General features: G+C 56.8%; 1 protein-coding gene across 2 annotated transcripts in view; it reads right to left on the reverse strand.

The window, feature by feature from the left end:
- ERI3 (ERI1 exoribonuclease family member 3) overlaps nucleotides 1-21,045 on the reverse strand; it is a 227,623-nt gene that overhangs the window by 69,887 nt on the left and 136,691 nt on the right. For both annotated transcript variants that reach the window (XM_065409400.1, XM_065409401.1), the window contains exon 7: nucleotides 6,238-6,337. In XM_065409400.1, the coding sequence (XP_065265472.1) occupies nucleotides 6,238-6,337 (100 nt within the window). The remainder of the gene's footprint in view (nucleotides 1-6,237; nucleotides 6,338-21,045) is intronic.

Here is a 21,045-nt window from a genome sequence, read left to right on the forward strand (position 1 = left end):
AGTAAAGCGTGTCTGGTTTAGAAGTTCCTTTGCACAGTCTGCGGGTTCCTTTATCACAAGGGCCCCAAAGAGCTAAACTGCAAACCAGAGTTGCCCATGCGACAGGAGCTCTGGGGAGGGCGTGCTTAAGCTATAGGGGACTTGGGGGAAGGGGGTCAGTACTGGTCTTGGGGCCCAGGGCAGCTGGACTTCAGGGTCACACATCCCAAGGAGGGGTACCAGACAGGGAGTGCCTCCTCCAGGAGTGTGCATAAGAGGCTGTACTAGGAGACAGTGTCTGGATGCTGCCCAGACCCACTAGGCCTGTTTGCACCTGGAATGCAAACACTGGGTGCAACACAGCAGCGTGGCTTCCAACCACTGGGGGAACTCAGCCCGGGCTGTAACAAGCTTTACCTGCAGAGTCGTGCATTGGCCACCATCACAGACAGGATGCTGGGCAAGCAGAGCCATTGGTCTTTCCGATACGTTTCTAAACCAACTGCGGGGGCATGTGACCAAACGAAGCAGAGACCACCTGGGGAAGATGACGCGACAGGGAGCCGGGAAAGAGAGAAGCTAACGAGCAGAGTGGGCACTAGGGAATCCAGGGCCCTAGAGTGGAGCCAGGCCACAGCCAGCCAGCAAGCCGGAGCCCCGATGGTTTATATCGCAAAGGGCCACGCCCTGGCCACCCCACAGGTCACCACGTGGTCTATGGACGAAAGCCACGAAGATGTGAGCGGGTTATAAAGCTCCGGCCAGGCTGGAAGGGGAATTGGCTGTGAGCTCCCAAAGGCTGGCGTTGCACCATCACAGGGACCCTTCCCCACCACGCCCAGCCAACTGGTGGCTCTAGTTCATGGCCTCCCAAGCACGAGGCTCTGCAGAGCTGGACGCAGCTTGCAGCCACTGAGAAGCAGTCTCTGTGCAGCGGCAGAGGTGCCCGGTGCTCGGCCTGGCGGCTGCTTGGTAATCTCTGCTGTAGTCAGCAGCGTTACGCCACTGCCCTAAGGGAAAGCTCCCGTTCCATCACTCCGGCTCGGGATCCAGAATCCCAGCACGGACATGACCAGGTGCTTTCTGCCCTTGCCGGGAATGGATGCTTGTTTAACGCTTGACCGTGACCAAGTCAGTCACCCGGCGGCTGTATTTACAGCCATTCTCCGTGAGTCATTTTCACCGCTCGCAGGAAAACAGAGCGGTTTAATTCCTTTCCCTCTGTCCTTAGGTTATCTCCTGTTTCTCTGAGACCCTCCCCTGGACGTCCCCAGGGATTGTGGGCACCGAGCCCCTCTATCGCCCCTCTCAGCGCTGCCAGTGCGTGTCTACAGCACGAAGCTGTACAAAGTGGTCAAGTACAATGACGGCTTTCACCACTGCTTCTCCCCGAATGGGGGTCTCCAGCAGCCCTGGGGACAACACTCTGCTCTGCATCGGCGCTCCGGGAGGGCACCACCACCAGGGGAACCACGCACAGGGCCCTCTGACCGGCGCTCGCCCACCCCACCGCAGCCGGCCCTCCCTACGGGGCACTAGCTTGCCAAGGTCAGCTTCGTAAGCCAAAGTTGTTTGAGTTACACAATGAGCAAACATCAGCTCAAAGGTGAGAAACACACACACACACACACACACACACACACACAGAGTCAATGACACATCCTGCACCACAGAGCTTACAATGCAAAACTGAGCTTCCACAGACTGGACCCATGTGCAAATGCAATGGGGTTTTGCACACGTACGTTCTACCACTCGTGCATGCAAGTGCTATTGCCTGTGCAAGTGGCTGCATGCACAAAACTGTACGAAGAGGAAGAGAGGATGGGTGAGGCCCTCAGTGTCCAGGGGTGGCCTGGAGCAAGCTTTTACAGCCAGATCATCAACGCTAGGCCAGACAGGGACGTTCCCTCCCTTTGGTCCCTTTCCTGAGTCTGCAGGAGGGGTTCTTTGGTCCCCGTTGTCCAGAGCAGGACCCTCCCATCCAGCTGACTCTGGGGGAAAGAGACTGGAGTAGGATTTATCCACCACCTTCCTCCTTGGCATTTCCCCCTTTCTGTACCCAGCTGCCCACTCCCCTCCTCCAAAGCAACCGCAATGGGCACCGTGGCCCAAACCCAGAAGATGGTCACATGATTCTCTGGGGCCATAACATGCTTCACTAGCCCTTGGCAGTAGGACAACAGGACTAGCAGCTTCCTCCTGGCGTGGAGCCCCATTGCCAGCTCAGTGTGTGGGTCTCCCGCTTTGCAACTTCCTTTTGTGTATGTGTAGCCGCACGTCCCACATGACAATGCTCAGAGACCCACACAGAACCACCCCCCACTCTGGAGAACACACTTCCCAAGTTACCCTTTCTTTATGGACTCCAGGGCCGGACCGGGCAGGCGCTGAGCGCCCTGTATCTCCCAGCGAGTGGAGAAGGCCCTGCACCAAGCAGGATCGGGCCCAGGATAAACAGGATTCTGCTGAGTTGTGCAGGTTTCAGTTGGCCCAGCAAGTCTCCGAATAATTGGAAAACAAAACAACATGGAATTAATTGGGAAACAGGTACCACTGAGAGGGCAAAACTCCCTGCTGTTTGCATGCAAGTGGCAATTCACTACAATTTTCTTGTCAGCTCTGAAACAAATCGTCCACGTTGCAAATCTCTGGAAAACTGGGCTGGGGTCTTAGCAGAACTGCCGGCCTCCCCGATGGGATCCCCCCGGAAACACAGCTCCAGGAAAGGGGGCTGCACACAGGAGCTGCTCTTTTATTCTAGGCGGTAATTAAACGAGGGCTAAAAGGCAGGTTTTAGCACGTGCAGGAGACCCCCGTTGCCTGGTCGTCTCAGCGGGGGGAGATTCCACACGCCAGTGCCCAAAGCAGCAGGTCTTAGGAGAGCGACCCACGTACTCCGCGAGCACGCCAGAGAGCACTGCGGAGTGAGATGACGGGCGAGCCCATCATGCGATGGGAGAGTCGCCCGAGAGGCCTTGGGAAGGACAGTACCGCACACTCAGCATCCATCTACCTCCCGCCAGGTTTGCAGGGCACCGGAGCACCTCAGCTGCCGCGCACACAGCACGGTGAAGGTTTGCAGAGTACAACAGTAGCGCAGGCCAAGCTTTCAGCGGGGACAGGTCCATTTGGGTGCCTGGCTGGAGATGCCTTGCGGCTGGGACTCCCTACAGCGCTGAAGCGCTGCCCACTGAGCCCCAAAGCCCCTTGCGGTGTCTCCAGTGATGTGCCCAAGGATGGAGGCTCCTGCAATCGCGAGCGGCGTCTGCAGACCCTGGGCCAGGGAGCTGGAGTGCTCTCCATGCCGGATCTCTCGCTAGGGAGAAGGCAGGAAACGTCAGCAGCCGACACCCATGGGGGCTTCATCAGCCATCAGTTTTGGTGCTAAGACGTACAAAACCAGGGGACGGGGGTCCCTTTCTGAGTCTCACCCACCCTGAGCACCGCAGGCACTAGCCCACCCTGTCTTGACTCCCGCCCAACCCCCCACACACCTGGGATAAGTTGGGAAGCTCAGGCCTGAACCTATTTTCCTTAATTCAGAAGTGCCCCCTCACGCGCTGCCGCCCCCCTCCAGGGCGATGGGGGAGGGGACCGCGTGCTCCCGCCCCCCTCCAGGGCGATGGGGGAGGGGACCGCGTGCTCCTGCCCCCCTCCAGGGCGATGGGGGAGGGGACCACGTGCTCCTGCCCCCCTCCAGGGCGATGGGGGAAGGGGTGGCTGTGTGCGACAAGGGCCCCACACCAGGAGGCCTGGAACTCGAGGGAGCGAGCGACCCCTAGCTGCAAACCTGAGAACTGAGTCCGGCTGCCGCCCTGTATCGCACGCAGGGGCAGCCCAGAGGGACTATGCAACCCGTGAGCTGAAGGGCCAGGCCCTGTTGCATGCTGGGACTTGTAGTCTCCACAGCCCACACCACCCTGTGAAAGACGAGGGGGGCACAGACCTTGCTGGAAGACTCCCAGCTGCACCACGGCCAGCAGCTGCTCTCTCACTGCCTGCCACTGGGCGTTGCGATGAGCAGCTTGTCGGCCACCCCCAGCACCTCCCTTCCAGCAGCAGCTCTTCAGAAAAGGGGCAATTTATTCAGCTGAGTCCCCAGTGCCTAGGGCGAGGCCTGCGCCAGCGTGAGCGGGGTGCCCCAGGCCCTCAGCGGGGGCAGGACGGGGACTGGACTCCCCCAAGCAACTCCACAGAGGCCTTGGAGAGGACACCATGGCTGGATGGGGACACAGCCGGGCACCACCTTACTGTCCTGTGAGAACTGCCTTTCTGACTGCGACCCGACCCCCCAGCAGGGCAGCCCCAGGGCCCCGATCCCCTGGCTCTGAGAAGGCACCGTGGCTGCGTTTCGTGCCCACGCTGGCTCCCACTCCAGGCACTGGGTCTGCGCGTCACGCCAGACCCCACAGCAGCAGCCTGTGCTCCCACCTGGAGGCTGCTTTGCTGAAACGAGACGCAAAACCCTCCTTCAGGCCGGGGGGAAATAAAGAACAGAGCGATTGGCGGGAGGGGGAGAACAAACAACTGTCTTTCTAAACGATTCATCAGGGCAGACAAACACCCCAGCCAGCTAATGACGCTCTGATAAATGCAGACGGTAATTAAAGGCAAAGACAGATGATATTCAAGGGGTGTTCGGCGCTTTATCAAGGAAAGAGGAGACACCAGACAAGCAGCCCCTCTCGGGAAATGTGACGAGAAGGAGCGACGCATCCACAGCAGGCTGTGACCCCTCACTCACAGGAGCCGAGCTTGAGCGGGTTCTTATCATACCCCCATATTCTGGGGGCCTTCCCCACCCCACGCACTAGTGACACGAATGTGCTACTGGGCAAGGAAGCAAATTTTAATGCTCCCTCCGTCAATAATGCAACCAGATCCATAGTTCAAAAGGAGCCTGCTAATTAAAAGCTGGTGAGCTTTAAATAATTCATCTCCTTAACTCGGATTGATTGGAGAGTTTAGTGGTTAGAGCCTTGGAACAATATTAAACAGCCTCCTCAAGGCTCAGGGAGCGGGTGACTTTTCCAACTCAATCTCAGACCCTGGCCAGCGTAGACACGTACGGACGCCAGGCAGATAAAGGGCAGGGACCAGGACCCTGCTGCATCTTTCCAAGATGGGGGAGCAGAGCAACGGGCTGCTGGGGTCAGTGAGACGCCGCTACCACTGGCCATGCTGCACTCCTCTGTACAGCTCCGCCAATGTGCCTCAACTTGGGCGAGCCCAGGCCTGGGGTCCCCGACCCACAGCCCAGGGCTCCCCTGGCGCGCCGTCCCCACCTGCAGTCCCCTGCTAGCCCAGCACTAGGCTCTCCCCACACACAGCTCCGCCAATACCCCTTAATCCCGACCCCACAGCCCCCTCCACCCAGTCCAGCCGGTGCCCCCTTGCTCTCCCAGCTCTGGGCTCCCACCCACAGCAAGGCCACTGCCCTCCAGCCTGACCCACAGACCTGTCCCCCTGCTATTCCAGGCATGGCCTCATGCACGGCTTTCCCATGCACCTCAGCCCTGCCGCGCTTCCTGATCCCCTTCCGAGTGCGAGCAGCCAGGCACACTGAACTGTGGTTCTGGTCTGTCCACCAGGAGGCAAGGTGCCCGACCATGAAACTCATCACGCGCGCGAGCTAACCAGGGAACCAACCAGCTCAATTCCCCAGGCTCTGTAACGCAGCTGCATCCTGCTTCCCAACTCCACGGCAAGTCCCGCAGAGCCGGCTGCAGGGCAGTGCCAGCCCGATACGGCGTCGAGCTGCCATTCGCCGGGAGAGCACAGACACTGAGACCATGTGCCGAGCCAGGGCCCAGCATCCAGTGCCCAGCCTGGGGAGTGAGGGGGGATCGGGAGCGGACCAAAGCCCAAGCCCGAGGGATCCCGCCGGGGGAAGGTAACAGATGGGCCACACCCTCGAGCCGGCGCGTGTGCCGCAGAGGCAGCTTGGGGGGCCCCCCAGTGGACGGAGGGGAGTTGGCGCAGGCCACGGATTGGCACCCGGGCAGCAGCTCACGTTCTGAAGCTGTTGAGGTGCCCCAATGGGTGGGGGGTGGGGCGCACGTCTTCTCTGGCCTGGGTTTAAAGTTACCCCGGAGCCTTTCTCAAGGGCTTCAGAGACAGCAGCGTCCCAGCCCCGAGTGCACCAAACCTCCCAACCCGCTGCGAGAAACAGCCCCCACAGCTGGCAGGCTCCCGCCGCCCCCAGAGTCCAGCAGGGCTGGTGCGGCCCCCGCGAGCCCCGCACGCGTCACTCACCTATCCCGCTGTGGGGCCTCCCTATGTGCTGGAGGTTGAGTCCTTTGTTCATGTCTAAGAGCCCGTTCTTCGGCCAGGTCCCCATGGCGAAGCTGTAGGCCTGGAAGAGAGAGAGCGGGGTTAGCTCACCGTGCGGCTGGCAGGTGCTTTCTGCCTGGGAGCAGCATCCACCGGCCCCTTTGCCATGGCTCTGGAGTGGCTCCGCCTGCCAGGGCGGCTGGGGCTCCGGAGCGCTCCCAGTTCTTTGTATTCTCACAACAGCCGTCCTGAGACGCCCCCCGTCACAGCCAGCCCGGAGCTCTGGTCTAATCCCAACACGATCGCGCCACGTTTCAGACATCCGCCCAGCCATGGGAACGCCCAGCACCGACCCAGCGCTTTCCACCACCTGAGCCCCTTCGACATTCAGGAATCTCCATCGCCCGCCAGCAGCCGCGGAGCCCCCCAGCCCTGCCCTGTGCCCAGCGCCACAACGTTCAGGGCCTCCAGAAATGAAGGGACGACAACAACAACGAATCATGGTCTCTAGCCATCAGCCCCAGAAGTGCCAGGGCCTGCCCGGTGCTGTCCCCAGCCGCGGCCAGCACGAGCTGCCTCAGAGCGGGGTGGGAGACCCCCAGAGGGGACATTCTGCAATGGCCACCGGAGTGGGGAGGGTCGCTGTTCAGACAGTCACTCATTCCTCCCCACAGCCTCTGAGGGCAGATGGCCGGCAGCTCTGAGGGCTGCACCCAGTCTCCGTCCGGCCAGGTGCACATGCTCGGGGGATGGCTCACTCGGGCACGTTACCAGGCAGAGAGCCCATGCCCCGGTTCCGTTCTCCTGCCCTTGGGCTAGTCAGCGATTCTCCTGCTGGAATCTGCAAGAATCCCAGGAGGTGCGTCCCCCCTTGGCGGACAGGCCCCCAGTCCGTGCAAATGAAGGAGGGGGCCGTGGACGGAGAGCAGCCGGGGAGCACTGTCACACTAGAGATGGAGCGGGGAATTATGGGTCTTAGGCTCAGGAGGGCAGGAAGAAGCCAAGAGCCCATGATACACCTCCAATGAACATCCCCTTCTGCTCCCCACACCCTTTCACGCAGGGCCCCTCCCCCTCACACATCTCTGTGCACGTGCTTAGCCATTACAACCAGTTTGTCCCCATGGCTCCCCTGAGGGGAGGGGGACACCCAGCACCAGCCACCCCCACGCATAGAAAAAGGACAAAATCGAGAACAAAGGCAGTGAGAACAAAGCTGCAGTGCTGCGTTCCGGGCACCAGGGGGTGCTGCGCAAGGCGACACAGAACGGCTGCTGGCTGGGCCTGAGCCCAGATCCTCCCCCACGCCCCTGCTCCTGGCCCCCCACCCCCTGGGTGACCCAGCAGCTGGACCCTCCACACTGCACCTCAGGGCTTGCCATGGCTCTCGCCAGTACTGGATCCCTGGTTTGCCCATTGGCACCTGACTAGCCCTCCCCCCGTCCGCCTCTCCCCCGGGCTGGGTTTTGCACGGCCGGCAGGCTGTGCGGGAGGCCGAGGGGACAGAACCCCAAGCAGCTCACAGCGCTGTGGGTACAAAGCCCAGATCCACATAAGGACTTAGGCACCTAACACCCCGGGATCCTGCAAACCCTGCCTGGCTCCCCCCCGGCTCTGCAGGTGCCTACACCCCTGGGCACCCACCTGTTCACGGTGACCCGGAAGGTGTGCTCTGAGCGCGCCCACCAGAGCAGCCCCCAGAAGCCCCAAGGTGCCGCCGCCTCTCGCTTGGGGCTGTGAGAGAGCAGAGAGCCGGGGGCTGGAGCGGTTTGAAGGGGGCCCGGCCACCATCCGCAGGGAGCTATGGGCGAGTCTGTCCCGGGCTGCCCTCAGCCTCTCCAGCAGGGATAAATAATGCAACAGCCAGTGGAGCTGGGGGACTGGACCCTGGGCTCCCGCCCCCAGGGGGTGCCCTCCTCAGCCACCTACGGGGGCTCTCTGACCCAAAGGCTATCCCCTGCCAGCTCCCCATTCCCACCGGCCGGGAGCTCTGCCTTTCATCGGGCGGTTCTGCTCCCCGGTGGCAATGCCTGACCACAGGGCAGACGGATCCGGTCCTGCTCCCCCTGCCGGAGGGACCCTGGCACCACAAGGGACTCTGCACCTGCCCCAGACACGCTGCACAACACGGGCCTTGCCATCCCCGGGGCTGGCTCCCAGCGAGAGGGGCGGAGGAGCGGCTAATGAAGTTAAACCGGTAGGACAATGCAAATCTGCAAACAGCCAGGCTGAGCGTCCATGTCACACACATCTATAATTACCTCCTGACAGCAGCGCATCCCCTTCAGCTCGCGGAACGGAACCCACGGCTGCATTGGGAGCACCTGCCTTAAGAACGTCAGAACGGCCGCACTGCGTCAGACCACGGGTCCATCTAGCCCAGTCTCCTGTCTGCCGACAGCAGCCAGTGCCAGGTGCCCCAGAGGGAGTGAATAGAACAGGGAATCCTCAAGTGATCCATCCCCTGTCGCCCAGTCCCAGCTTCTGGCAAACAGAGGCCAGGGCTTAGCTTCACTCCCCCCAGCCTGATCTGCTGCCTCGTGAGCCACTGTCCGCTGAGCAGATCACGTGAACCCAGCAGCATGTCTATCGCCGTAGGCCCATCTCGCCTTGCCGCTCCTGCCGAGAACCCTGCTCCCCAGGACGGACCTCAGCCGTGATCCCCTACCTCCTCCCGACCCCCAGCGGGGAGAAAAAGGGGGCAGAACAGAAAGCAGAGGGCTGGAGAACGCAGGGACGTGGCTCCTGGGGGGGCGGGCGGGGGGTATTCAGGACCACACCTGGCTCCTTGCCCTCAACACTGACGGGCCTGGAACGGCGGCACTCTCACCCCAGAAGGAGCCCAGCACCACACCCTGGCCAGCCCCCATGCTTACTAGCCCAAAGGCTGGTTACTGGGAGGGGGACCCTCTCCCACAATCTCAGGCTGAGCTCACAGGTGGAAAGGCAGGGCTGGGTGCCAGTGAACCCGGCGGGCGCCAGGCGGGCACAGAGGCACTGCTTATAGCCAGCCGGGGGGTGGGGTGGTCGCAGCGACGCGCAGAAAGGAGGGTCCCCCTTTCCAGGGGCTGAAGCTGCTTCACGACCCTTACAAAATGGAAAGAACGGCCTTGGATATCAGGCTGCCCAATTCAGACCCACCAGCCAGCACTGGCCCAGCAGCACTGTGGTCCCAGTGGCACAGCGGGGTATCCTAGTTCAAAAGGCACAGTGGGTGTCATAGCCCCCTTGGCACAGTGGGTACCACATCCCCCTAGCCCAGACGCACTGTGTGCTATAGTACGTATCCCCATTGGCACAGAGGGTACCACGTCCCCCAGCCCAGATGCACCATGCGCTATAGTACATATCCCCGTTGGCACGGCGGGTACCACGTCCCCCCAGCCCAGAGGCACTGTGTGCTAGGGTACGTATCCCCATTAACACAGCGGGTACCACGTCCCCCCAGCCCAGATGCACCATGTGATCAGTGGGTACCACATCCCACCAGCCCAGGGGCACCGTGTGCTAGGGTACGTATCCCCATTGGCACAGCGGGTACCACGTCCCCCTAGCCCAGGGGCACCGTGTGCTATGGTACATATCCCCATTAACACAGCAGGTACCACGTCCCCCCAGCCCAGGGGCACCGTGTGCTATAGTACGTATGCCCGTTGGCATGGCGGGTTCCGTATCCCCTTCCCCACGCTACTCCAATTTCAGTCTCTCTGCCAGGTGTTCTCCACCCTGCCTCGCTGGCGTCCCAACTGCACGGTGCCAGGCCTGGAGAAAACCCGTCTCTCAGATGCTGAGCTGCACGGGCACCCTGCGCAGAGTAAACTCTCGGCATTGCCAGCCGGTGGGTCACAAGATCTAGCCCTGACGGCAGATGGCCACGCACGGCCTTTGCTCAGAGAGCAGCTGGCCAGCTCACGGCTCAACCCTGGCAGCCGGCAATGCCCCTGACTGCCTGCAGGTGCCCAGGCCCCAGAAGCAGACGAGGGACCATGGTGGGATTTAGAAAATAAATTCCCTGTCCCCCCACAAGCAGGCGTGTGGTGACCTAAACAGAGGTGCGGGGAGAGTGGACACAGCAAGAATTCAGGGATAAAGATACAGGTGCCAAATACGAACCCTGCCAGGCAAGCCCTGCCACTGCCCCCTCCCTGCCCCCTCCGGCTCTGCCCAGGAGTGTCAGGCTCCTCCCCGCAAGCAGGGTCTTTGCTGGGCCTTGGGGCCTAGCGGGTTCTTGGAAGTGAATTTATTGCCGGCATATGTAACCATTCATACCGCTCTGTTACTCCTGCCTTAGCAAAACACAGGGCTCCACAGATAATTAATAGACAACACTGCTAATCCTACTGGGAGATGATTAGCAATTAAAACTCCTAATTAAGTCTATGCATAATTCACTGAAATTACACTGTGTGTACACACGGGGAGGGTTCCTTGGCCTTCGACAAATATGCACTGATATCTTTATTGTTCATTAGATTCCCTCTGGCCCAGACCCGGGTCTGTCGCTCGCAAGTCAGATTGATGCCTGTACTTCTTCCCCGCCCCTCGCGCTGGCTGGGCGGCTCCCTGCCGGTGGAACCCAGCTCCCCCTCTTGGGCTGTCTGGAAATCGGACAATGCCCAAGACGGCCATGTTTGCAGTTCACCAGGTGATCTCGGGCAGCTTGTTTCCGTAAAGCAGGGCAGACTGTTGCCACCGGCATGAATACAGAGGTGCAGCCCCCGGAAACTACAGGTCTCAGCATGCAGCGTGGGCTTGGCACTTGAATTACGATGGCGCACTGCATGCTGGGAATCTGCCAGCTCCACGGGCTGCATGAGCAAGCACAGGTCTTGTTTTAGTACTATACAAGCTGCAGTAATCGGCCCAGCAGCCATAGCCTGCCTGACCATGCACGGGCAGGCTGTGCTCAGATCCTGCTTCTAGGCGCGCTCTCCTCCTCCCCAAGCCCACAGCACTGGGAATGCAGCAGAGGGAGCATTCTCAGCCCCCGTGGGATATGCGGGGTGGGGCAATTAAGGCCTGGTCCCCACTAAGCCCCCACTTCGGACTAAGGTACGCAAATTCAGCTACATTAATAACATCGCTGAATTCGAAGTACCTTAGTCCGAACTTACCGCGGGTCCAGACGCGGCAGGCAGGCTCCCCCGTCGATGCCACGTACTCCTCTCGTCGAGCTGGAGTACCGGCGTCGACGGCGAGCACTTCCGGGATCGATCCGGGATCGATTTATCGCGTCTAAACCAAACGCGATAAATCGATCCCAGAACATCGATTGCTTACCGCCGGACCCTCCGGTAAGTGTAGACGTACCCTTAGATACAGCATTGACAGACTTCAGTCCTAGACAGAGAGGGAGCTGCCATGCAGGCTTAGGGGTGACCGTTAGAGGGGGGAGCCGGGGGCTCCAAGAGGATGCAGAGGGAGCTTGGTGGAAGGAGATATCTGTTTGCAGTATGATCCTGTACCTCCCAACATCCCACCTGGTTCTCCAGCTGAGCCCTGGGGAGCCGCAGCCTGCCCCCACCTCTTATATCGCTCGCTCACCACACACACACCCCTGCTCTGGATCAATGGCAGGGTCACAGGGTGGAGGAGCTGGGAGAGAGGCAATCCAGCTCTATGAATCAGGCAGGATCTTCCCTTCCAGCTGGGCCTGGCTGCAGAGCCACTGACTTTGGCAGGAGAGAGCTGCCCTCCCCTTGGGGGCTCTGCCTGACTGGGGATGGGGAGCAGGAAGGAAAGAGGATGCTGACAACCTCTCCACGGCCTGACAGGCACGCAGAAAGCACAGGGATGGCTGTGCTCCAAGAGGGACAACGCAGTACAGATGACACAGAAGGATTAAACCTTCTAGCACCTGAATAGGTAGAAGATGTATCCCTGCTCTAGCAAGGAAATGTAACAATTCCTCTCTAGCTCCCCCCTTCTCTGCTGATAGCACCTGCTACCCTTTGGCCCCTGGCAGACCTTGGGAAGGACCTCAGCTTTTCACTGCCTACTTCATCCTTTGCAACGTCTCCTGGGTGCCTCACCATGGGGCTCCCCGCTTTGGCACTGGGCTCGGTGTGGCACAGGTGAGCCCAGAGACCATTCTCCACCTGGTCTGTCTCAACCAATTTCACACACTGCAAGCCCGGTCTCCGCTCAGTGGCTGGGCACGTGGAAGTCAGCGGTGGGAGGGGCACCAAAGCAGGGAACGGAACCGGAAGAGCAGCCGCCAAGGCAGGAAGTCTGCACCACGCACCTCAGCCCTTTGGAGCAGCACCAGGCATAGCACTTTTCTTTGCTAATCAAGGTCATTTGGTACGGCTGCAATACCTGAGCAAACTAGTTAAGCAGCCAGTGTGGAAGGTGGCCTGACCACTGAAGGTCAAGTGTGCACTTATGCATATTCAAAGCTGTCTGCAGGATCGATTGGGTTTTAATTGTTTTTCCTGGGGTTTTGGAAGGAACTGCCAGGGGCATTGATCAGCCCCAGACAAGGCTGCTCACACTTCAGGGCTCGCAGACACTGTCACTTTGGCACAGGCAGATGGAAATGAAGGAGCAAAACCCAGAGCTGCGCACAGACACAGCAAACAAAACAGACCACTTCCGAGAGGCAAGCTGCCCCCCGCCTGCCGGGAGCACAGCCACCTGGAGAAGGAGGAGGAGTGCGCCGAGATGTGGGATCGGTGAATTGTATTTGAAAATAAAGTTTTTTAATTAAAATTGGCAATTCTGAGCCGCCTGCCGGCAGCAGCCACACAATCAGGAGAGACGAGCTTTACTGTTTAATATTTAAAGACTGCGTTTAATCTTTAAACAGGAAAGCTCTTCTTCTGACTGTTAACGCAGGATGGAAAGCGCTTTGAAGTCTCCAACACTGGGGCTTCCCACCCTGTTAGGGTCACAGAGGAGGCCAGCTCCTGGCAGCAGCCAGGCATGAACTACAGCTGTAAATGACACTCATCCATGACCCAGGTTCTAGGCCTACCCTTCTCTACAGCACCAGTGAGATTTCAGGCAGCCTGCGGACACGCACATTTCCAGCTTGAATAAATGTCATTTAAACAAACTAACCCAATGTCCTCCCCTGTGTTACTAATACCACCATCAATGCCTACACCGAAGGCATTCAAAAGCTGCAGTGGTGTCTCTTTCACAGGTTATGCTGGCTCCGACAAGGAAACCAGACTAGTTAATTTCCCTTTCTGGTTCCAGTCATTGTTACAGGGTTTAGGCTGACAACCCCATGGGAGAAAATCCCAAACACAGAACAAGTCTCCTTGAGGTTCCCCACCCCGCCCCACATAAACCTTAGTTGTCAAAAGACAGAGAAAAAATTAGCAAGAACGTTTTGAAATCTTTTGTTAACATTGTGAATTTTCAAACTTTTTTAACCACTCTCTTTGAGCTGGTAAAAAAACAGAAAAAGCTATCGGGAAAAAAACATCTACTTCCCCTCATGTAAACATTTCCATTAATATAAACCTTTAACATTATTTTTCATTTAATGAAATCCACATTTTGGATCTAAACTCCGACGGTGCCCCTTTACAGTCGTATTATTAGTTAATCACACAACTCTGGCACTTCATAAACAAATACGACCCCAGGTTCTCGCCTGCAGGAGTTGACAGTGTCAGGTGCCCGGGTGACGGACATGCCCGAAGAACTGGGCAGATTAGACAGGGACTAATCTGCTGCAGACCGGACTCAGAATTGCGCTTACCCACTGCCCCCTCGGACGCTCCTGGCAGCGAGTTTTGCCAGATAACATGGACGGCTGCTGGAACGAAGCTGCCTGCCCCCTTTGGTCAGCCCCACTGGCACTCTCCTTGTTGCCTCATCCGACACGGGGGCCAGGAATAGCAGGAGACTTCAGGAAACTAAGTTTTGTGCTCAGCTCCGTGGGAGGCTTCAGGGCTCCTGTTCTCCCAGCCAGCATTCAGCAGCTACAACAGCCTTGGGTGTCAGGAGAGCTAGCGGTTCTCAACCTCCCTCGAACGCAGTGATCCCAAAGCACGGGGCAGAAGCAACTGTCTGAAATTGCAGAGAGCCTGAAACAATAGCTCTATAGCGTGAACTGCGCCATCCGTCTCCGCGAGTTCTCCCAGGATGCTCAACAGAGCATGGGAGAAAGCCGAAGTGTCATATGATGCAGAAGTACCCCAGCTCCGGCTAAGGGGAAGGGAGGGCACTAAGAAGCCGCCGGAGGCGTGGATGGTGTCTGAATTAGGCTGAGTAGAGTTGTAATAACACACCGTGGGGCTGCAGGCATAATGGTTTCATTTTCCTGAAGGGGGGTCAGCTTTCTGTAGTTTGGAAAATGCTCTCTTAGCAGGCAACGAGCTGCGGCCTGACAGCACGTCCGGCCGCTCACGCAAGCACTGCTGCACAAGGCCAAACGCATGCACGGCTCCGTCCAGCACGGCAGTGAGCCGGGGCGCAGCAGGGATGCGAGAAGGTCCCAGACACCGCTCTCTAGTGCAGGGACTCCTGCTGCTAGTCAGACATGGGCTTCCCTCCCCCCTTCCCCACAAACTGACAATGCAATCGCTCTGTGCCTCAGTTTCCCCCTCTAAACAAGCTGACAATTCACCAACTGTCCCGTCCGGGGATTAGTCTCTCGCGTGCTACGTAAGCCCTAAGCATGGATACATCCGCCCCACCGGAGTTTCAAACCTCCCTGTAACCACAGCAGGACTCTCCACATGCACAGCGCAACTTGCGGGCTTAGTGCTCTCCTGGATCAAGGCCTAAACTGGTATTAAAAATTAAGAGAAAGAAAAATTAAAAAGCAAAACTCTCTGAATTACAGCAAAGAACCCAGGCACCCGGGACAGCTTTCTGGTTCAGGGAAAGCAAGTGAAAAATGTGGGAGGGGGGAATTGTGGGAGGAGAAGAGTAACTAGAAAGGAAATTTCCAAGCAAAGCAAACCGTGTAGGGCACAGCAGGGAATTCACCGCTACCCCCCATCAGGGAAAGAGAGGGGCTCCAACTCAGCACGTATCTCAGTCTCACTGACAGTCCCACGGTGCCCTGGCCAAGCCTACGAACTAGCTGGGTCACTGGCAGCTCCCCTCAATGGTGGAGGGGCAAGAGGAATCCCTACTCCAGCATTCCCTGTGGTTGGAGTTGGGGAGAATGTCACCATCTCCACCAGCCTGCTCTCCTGCACCGCCCCCGACATGCACTCACTGGTCCTCGTACCAGCCAGTTGTATTGCCACTGCGTGAATCCAAACACACACACGCCCCACCGCAAAGCTGGGTGGCCAGATGGCTTCTGCCCGCCTGGCTGCAGGGAATGAGCTTTTGGGGTTTGCACCTCAACAGTTTATAAGCAGCACAGTTGCAAAGCTGACGTTCCAGAGGTCAGAAAGTTCCCAGAACAGGCCCCCGTCAGGCTGGTGGATTGATTTAGCTGGCCTGCATAGCGCTCTATCATTTATTGATGGGGAAGTGCCAGCACATTCTCTCACACATCAGAGTACACCGAGATTAGCCTCCTCCTGCCTCACGCGAACAGGACATCAGCTCGCACACTTCCAGCGTGGACTCGCACACCCCACGCAGCGCCTCACTGCCTAAGTACTCTGGCCAGCTGGGGCTGTCCTACCCCTACGAGAGACGCTGACAATAACCGGAGGAGGCACTGCTATTGACTGTGGGGGTTGGTGCAGAGGAGGAATTCAAAGTTTTCCCTGTCCTTACACCCTGTAACAATGGTAGGATCCATTCGCAGCCTAGCTCAAGCCTCATTTCCAGCATTAAATGTTCTGGTGACTCCCAAACCCTCCTCGAGTGCCTCCACTAACACCGGCCTCATCCAATATAGCTCCAAAATAGAACAAGGGCGGCATTCATGGCAGCATGGTCCCCCTGCCTCAGAGTGAACGACTCTCTGGGCCATACATGGCCAGCCGTGCAAACCTCACCCTTCAGCAAGGCAGGTCCGGTCCCACTTAGAGCTGGGCAGGAAACTGAGAGAAGATTTGGGCAAATTTGTGTTTTGTCCAATTGCGTTTGTCACACTCATTTTCCTAATTTTCCACCCAATCTTTTATCATTTTTTCACTTGGTTTTTAATTTCAAATCAGAGTTTTTGAAAACAAGAATCTTTCGAGTCTGAAAACCCCTCCGCAGAACGAAGGCGACAATGCAAAGAAAGAGGAAAAGAACACACGTGAAGGAACATGAGGCTACAGCTTTCTTAAAAGTTTGGCTAATTTTTTTTTAAATTCCAATGTTTTTGTAAAAAATTCCATTTTAGGGGGAAAACAGCAAAATTTAAACAGTTTTTTGTTTTGTTTTGTTTTAAATGCAAACCAATTCTACCTGCTGGCTCCTGCCCGGCCTGTGAGTGGGGGCCGTTCCCCAGGAGCAGGGTCTCGTCCAGGCAGGCTCTCCGACACCAGCCTGCCAATTGTTCCTCGCCTTTGCGACATTCGGAGATGTGGAAAACGGCTGTATTTTAAAAGCCTATTTAGTTGCAGACGCACAAGCTTTCTCCTGGGAATGGGTGACCGGGGATCACTTGAGGATTTCCTGTTCTGTTCATCCCCTCTGGGGCACCTGCCATTGGCCACTGTCGGCAGACAGGAGACTGGGCTAGATGGACCACTGGTCTGACCCAGTGTGGCCGTTCTTAGGTTCTGTGACTAGACAGCCACAGGGTGTGAGTTTTCTTGTCTTGTCAGCCTTGCCCAACATACACCAGAAGACGCTTCCCCTGCAACCCACCTATTCAGTTAGCCTCGGAGGGGCTTATATGACCGTAGATGTTGGCAGGAGAAAGCTTGTGCGTCTGCAACTAAATAGGTCTTTAAAATACATCTTAAAAGGTTTTAAATCAAACCCAACTACCTCCCCAGTCAGCTCTGCGGGGCAGGGGCAGCCTTTTGCCAAGAGTCTGTGCAGCGCTCACACAACGGAGCCGCAATCTCAGCAATAGCCTCCAGGAGCTACCGGGATACCGAAGTTACTGCTACTACTCATCTGAAGCTCACGCCGGGTGTGGAGCTAGCAAGATGTACTTCTCCCAGTGCAAACTTTCTGGCCCCTGCACCGAGCAGATCAGGGCAAGCCAGCCACCAAACAGCACCGAGGTGCTGACGTACCGACACCAAAGCCAGACCACTTGGATTTAAGGGCTGATACGGTGCAAATAAGAGTCAGGTAATCAATAAGAAGATCATCACTATCTGGGCTGACAACTCTTGGGCTAAATCCTCACCCCGGCTGCAACTGCAGAGGAGAGGAGAGGAGAGGAGACCGGACCTTTAAAGGAGGGTCAGTGACAAAAGGGCTCCCGGGTCTCCAAGGCCGAGCAGCGTTAGCAGCCTCTGCTCTGGTGCTGTGTACGCAGGATTCGCAGCAGGCCTGCAGACCTCGACTAGTTGGCAGGAGGCAGGAATTGGCCCCATCCCCAGCGTCACACAAACCCTGGTATAACCTGTCCCTTTTAAGCAGTTTAGTCAGAAGCGCTGCTACATTCATGGCTTTTCAAGTATTTTAAAATCACTTACAAAAGCAGGATTAAACTATCAGAAATCCCATTTAATAGGACAAATAAAGAAATAACAATCGACTCTATCAGCCCCGCAAAGGCAGGCTTGATTCAAATAAATAAATAACTAAGAGAGGGAGGAAAAAAGAAAGGGGGGGGGAAATAATGTGTGTTTACTCAAGCAAAGAAAAAAATATTTAAGTGATGTAGGGGAGAAGATTGCGGTAACTAGTGAAGAATAACATCGTCTGCTTGGCTGTCAAATCACACACGAATTTCAGTAATAGATTCTCATTCTGACACTCAATTCAATTCAAAGGTGATCCTGCTTTATCCCAACACATCAAATATTAAACACTCGTATTAGCCAGGGTGTCGTCGCCTTTCCCGGCTTAGACATGGCAGAAGGGTTTTTTTCCCCCTACTTTCCTTCACTCACTCTAATATTCTCAATGTTATCTAAACATGCCTTCATACACTGGGCTTCCTTATCAATCCCATTTGGGGAGGGAGGGTGGGAACTTAAAATGGTATTAGCTTGGGGGGCTTTATTATTATTATTTCCAAAGCTTTTCAATTTTGTGTGGAAAAAGCTTAGAAAAAAAGGAGGAGGGAGGGGAGGGCAGTGAGAGCGAGAGAGAGCTGGAGCGAGGGAAAGTATAAGAAAGGGAAAAGCAGCCAGCAGCTCTTGTTTGACGGATGCCTTTCAACAAGGGCAGTCTAGCTTGTCAAAGCCCGGGCTCGAGATGAATTGGCATATCTATTCAGCCTGCCTCTGGATGTCATGCAATACAGTTTCATATTCCCAGATAAGGCATGATAAGCAATTGCTGCCCTGACACCAGCGCCATCCATCCCTGCCTTTCTGTGCACGCGCCCGTGTGAGTACTGCGGATCTCCGCCGAGCCACTAATAAGAGGCATTTAAATTTTACAAATGCAGCGAGGAGAGGGGGCCTTTGAATACGCCAGGAAAACCCCCCCACCGGCACAAGGACTGTGAATGTTTAATAACTTTCTCAGGGAGCCCCGACTCACGCACGCTGCTCCGTAGGCCCTGGGTGCACACGCCAAGCACGGCGTGTGTCGGTTCCGTTCAGCATGCAGAGTACAGAACACAGCACTAGAGTCTCCAGATGAAACATACGTGCTAATTAAAGGTGCAGAGTGGGGAAGCACAAGGATTCCCTGCCCTCTGCCAAATAACCCCGCCCTTCAGCAGGTGGAGCGCCGCCCGGAGTGAGGCCACAAAGGGAGAATGGGCCCTTGCCCCAGCTGGTGGGAGTGCAGGGCTTGGGGCCAAGTGGGAGGGCTGTCTGCACTGCAAAACCCCAAATGGGGATTAGGGGAGGTTCTGGGCACATGGCTGGATCGCGGAGCACTCCTTGCTAGGCACCACCGACAGGGCCTCTGGAACACCGCTGGCCAATGTTACATGGTCACCGATCAGGCCTGTTTGTCTCCCCTCCAGTTAGGCCGAGAAGACAGACATGCTAGGATACCTCCACTGCTCTTTGGACATGCAAGCGCTGCAGGAAAGGCTCCAGCGCTTACTGAAAAGGCCTGGAAAGTGGGTATTTCCCCCTGGGTTCTGAAGAGAACAGGAGCAAACTTGAGGTCATTCAAGGGAACTACTTCTAATCCACAACATAACCCCGTCCCGTTCACCCCTCCGTCCTGGCTGCTACGTACGGCATCAGCGCCCCGGACACACTGGTCACACCGGTGTCAATTCAGGAGGAGGGCACCGCATGTTAACTCCTGCCCCAGAGCCAGAGATGGAGGGTGCGTGCGCGCACAAGGCATTATTGTAGGGTCTAAAAGACCAGTGGCTAGTGTGTTCTCTGTGTTTGTAAACACCTCCTCGGCAAGGGGTTTTAGTACAAGTCGCTATCCTGACTCGGGAGGAGTCGGTCAGAGCCACACAGAGTTCGAACCAACTGACTGGGATTTGAACAGCTTGAAATGAAAGGTGTTTCCCCCCTTGGGGGTACTGAAAGCTTCCTCGCTAACTCCCCCGTCCAAACGTCCTACGCTGGTGTGGCTTCCCCACAGCCCCCTTCTCGCAGGGGTGGGGGGTGCTGGGTGGTTAAGGGGAAAAGGACACTGCATTGCAAAGGTTTCATTTTCTTGCATTGTCTTTGGGCTAAGTTGGCCGGGCTTTGCCTCAGCCTGTGGGAAGGGGCGGTCAGAGTCCGCCTGGCTGGGCAGAGTTAGGGGAAGGGTTAAAGGAGGTGGGGGAGCGGTCTCCCTACTTAAAGACTAGTGTCAAGTCCACTTTTGCCCACACGGGACAGATTTTTGCACTTCACCCGGACAGCCAGCGTACCATTGAGTTTGTGAGTGCCTTGTCACAGGAACCGGGGTTTTCTGCAGCACGCAGTGCAGTCAGGGACACAAACCCCATTAACAGCTTTGTTTTAACACGACGGACCAGGCAGAAAGCGTGCAAACACCCACCCCCACGAGCAGCTAGACTCAGATGAGACGTCCCACTATGCCCAGCCTTCAGCACTGGCAGGATGAGGGGGGAAAGTAACATGCTGGGTAAGAAACAAAGGCACTAGACGCACTGTCCATCCTTTTCCCTTAACAAAATGACCAGGCCCCAGAGTCGGATCTCTGCAGAAACCCCCCAAAGCAGGGCATGTGCACACTGAAGGCAGCGTGGTTATGACGAGACAGTCACACACACACATTATCTGTTAGTGGTTCTGCTGTAGCACCTAGACTGGGAGCCCAGGCACTGCCCCTGCCTCAGGGAGCTCATGGTCTAAGCAGGCAAGACAGCCAAAGGAAGTATTACCACCCCCGTTTTACAAATGGGAGAAACCGAGGCACAGAGCGATTAGGTGATATGCTCACGGTCACGCATGGAGTCTGAGCATTAGCCAGAAGCCCACTCCTCCTCTCCTGGGAATGCACCAAGCCCTGTAAGTTCTTAGCTCCAACAGCAGCAGGACAGACAGGGACCTGACCCAGGACAGGACAACAGGCCCGCTACAGAATATAGCCCTACATTTAAACTCTGCTGCTCTAAGGGGAAGAGGCCTGTGAATGTACTGGGTGAGCAGACTCTGTGGGCCACACAATGGAACAAGCAGGCCTCTTTGCCTAAAGAAGAGACAACCTCAAGAAGTTTAGGCCTCACATTTAGTTTTGTTTGAACAAAAAAAGCCCCGTTACCTGGAAACCTGTGCCCCTGGGCCACGGTTACAGAGTGTTACATATTGTCTGACCTGGGCTTAGCAACACGCTGGGTTAATACTCTGGAGATCTGGTCCAAGTCCTGGTTTC

This window comes from Emys orbicularis, chromosome 8 (assembly GCF_028017835.1).
Source record: "Emys orbicularis isolate rEmyOrb1 chromosome 8, rEmyOrb1.hap1, whole genome shotgun sequence".
NCBI lineage: Eukaryota > Metazoa > Chordata > Testudines > Emydidae > Emys > Emys orbicularis.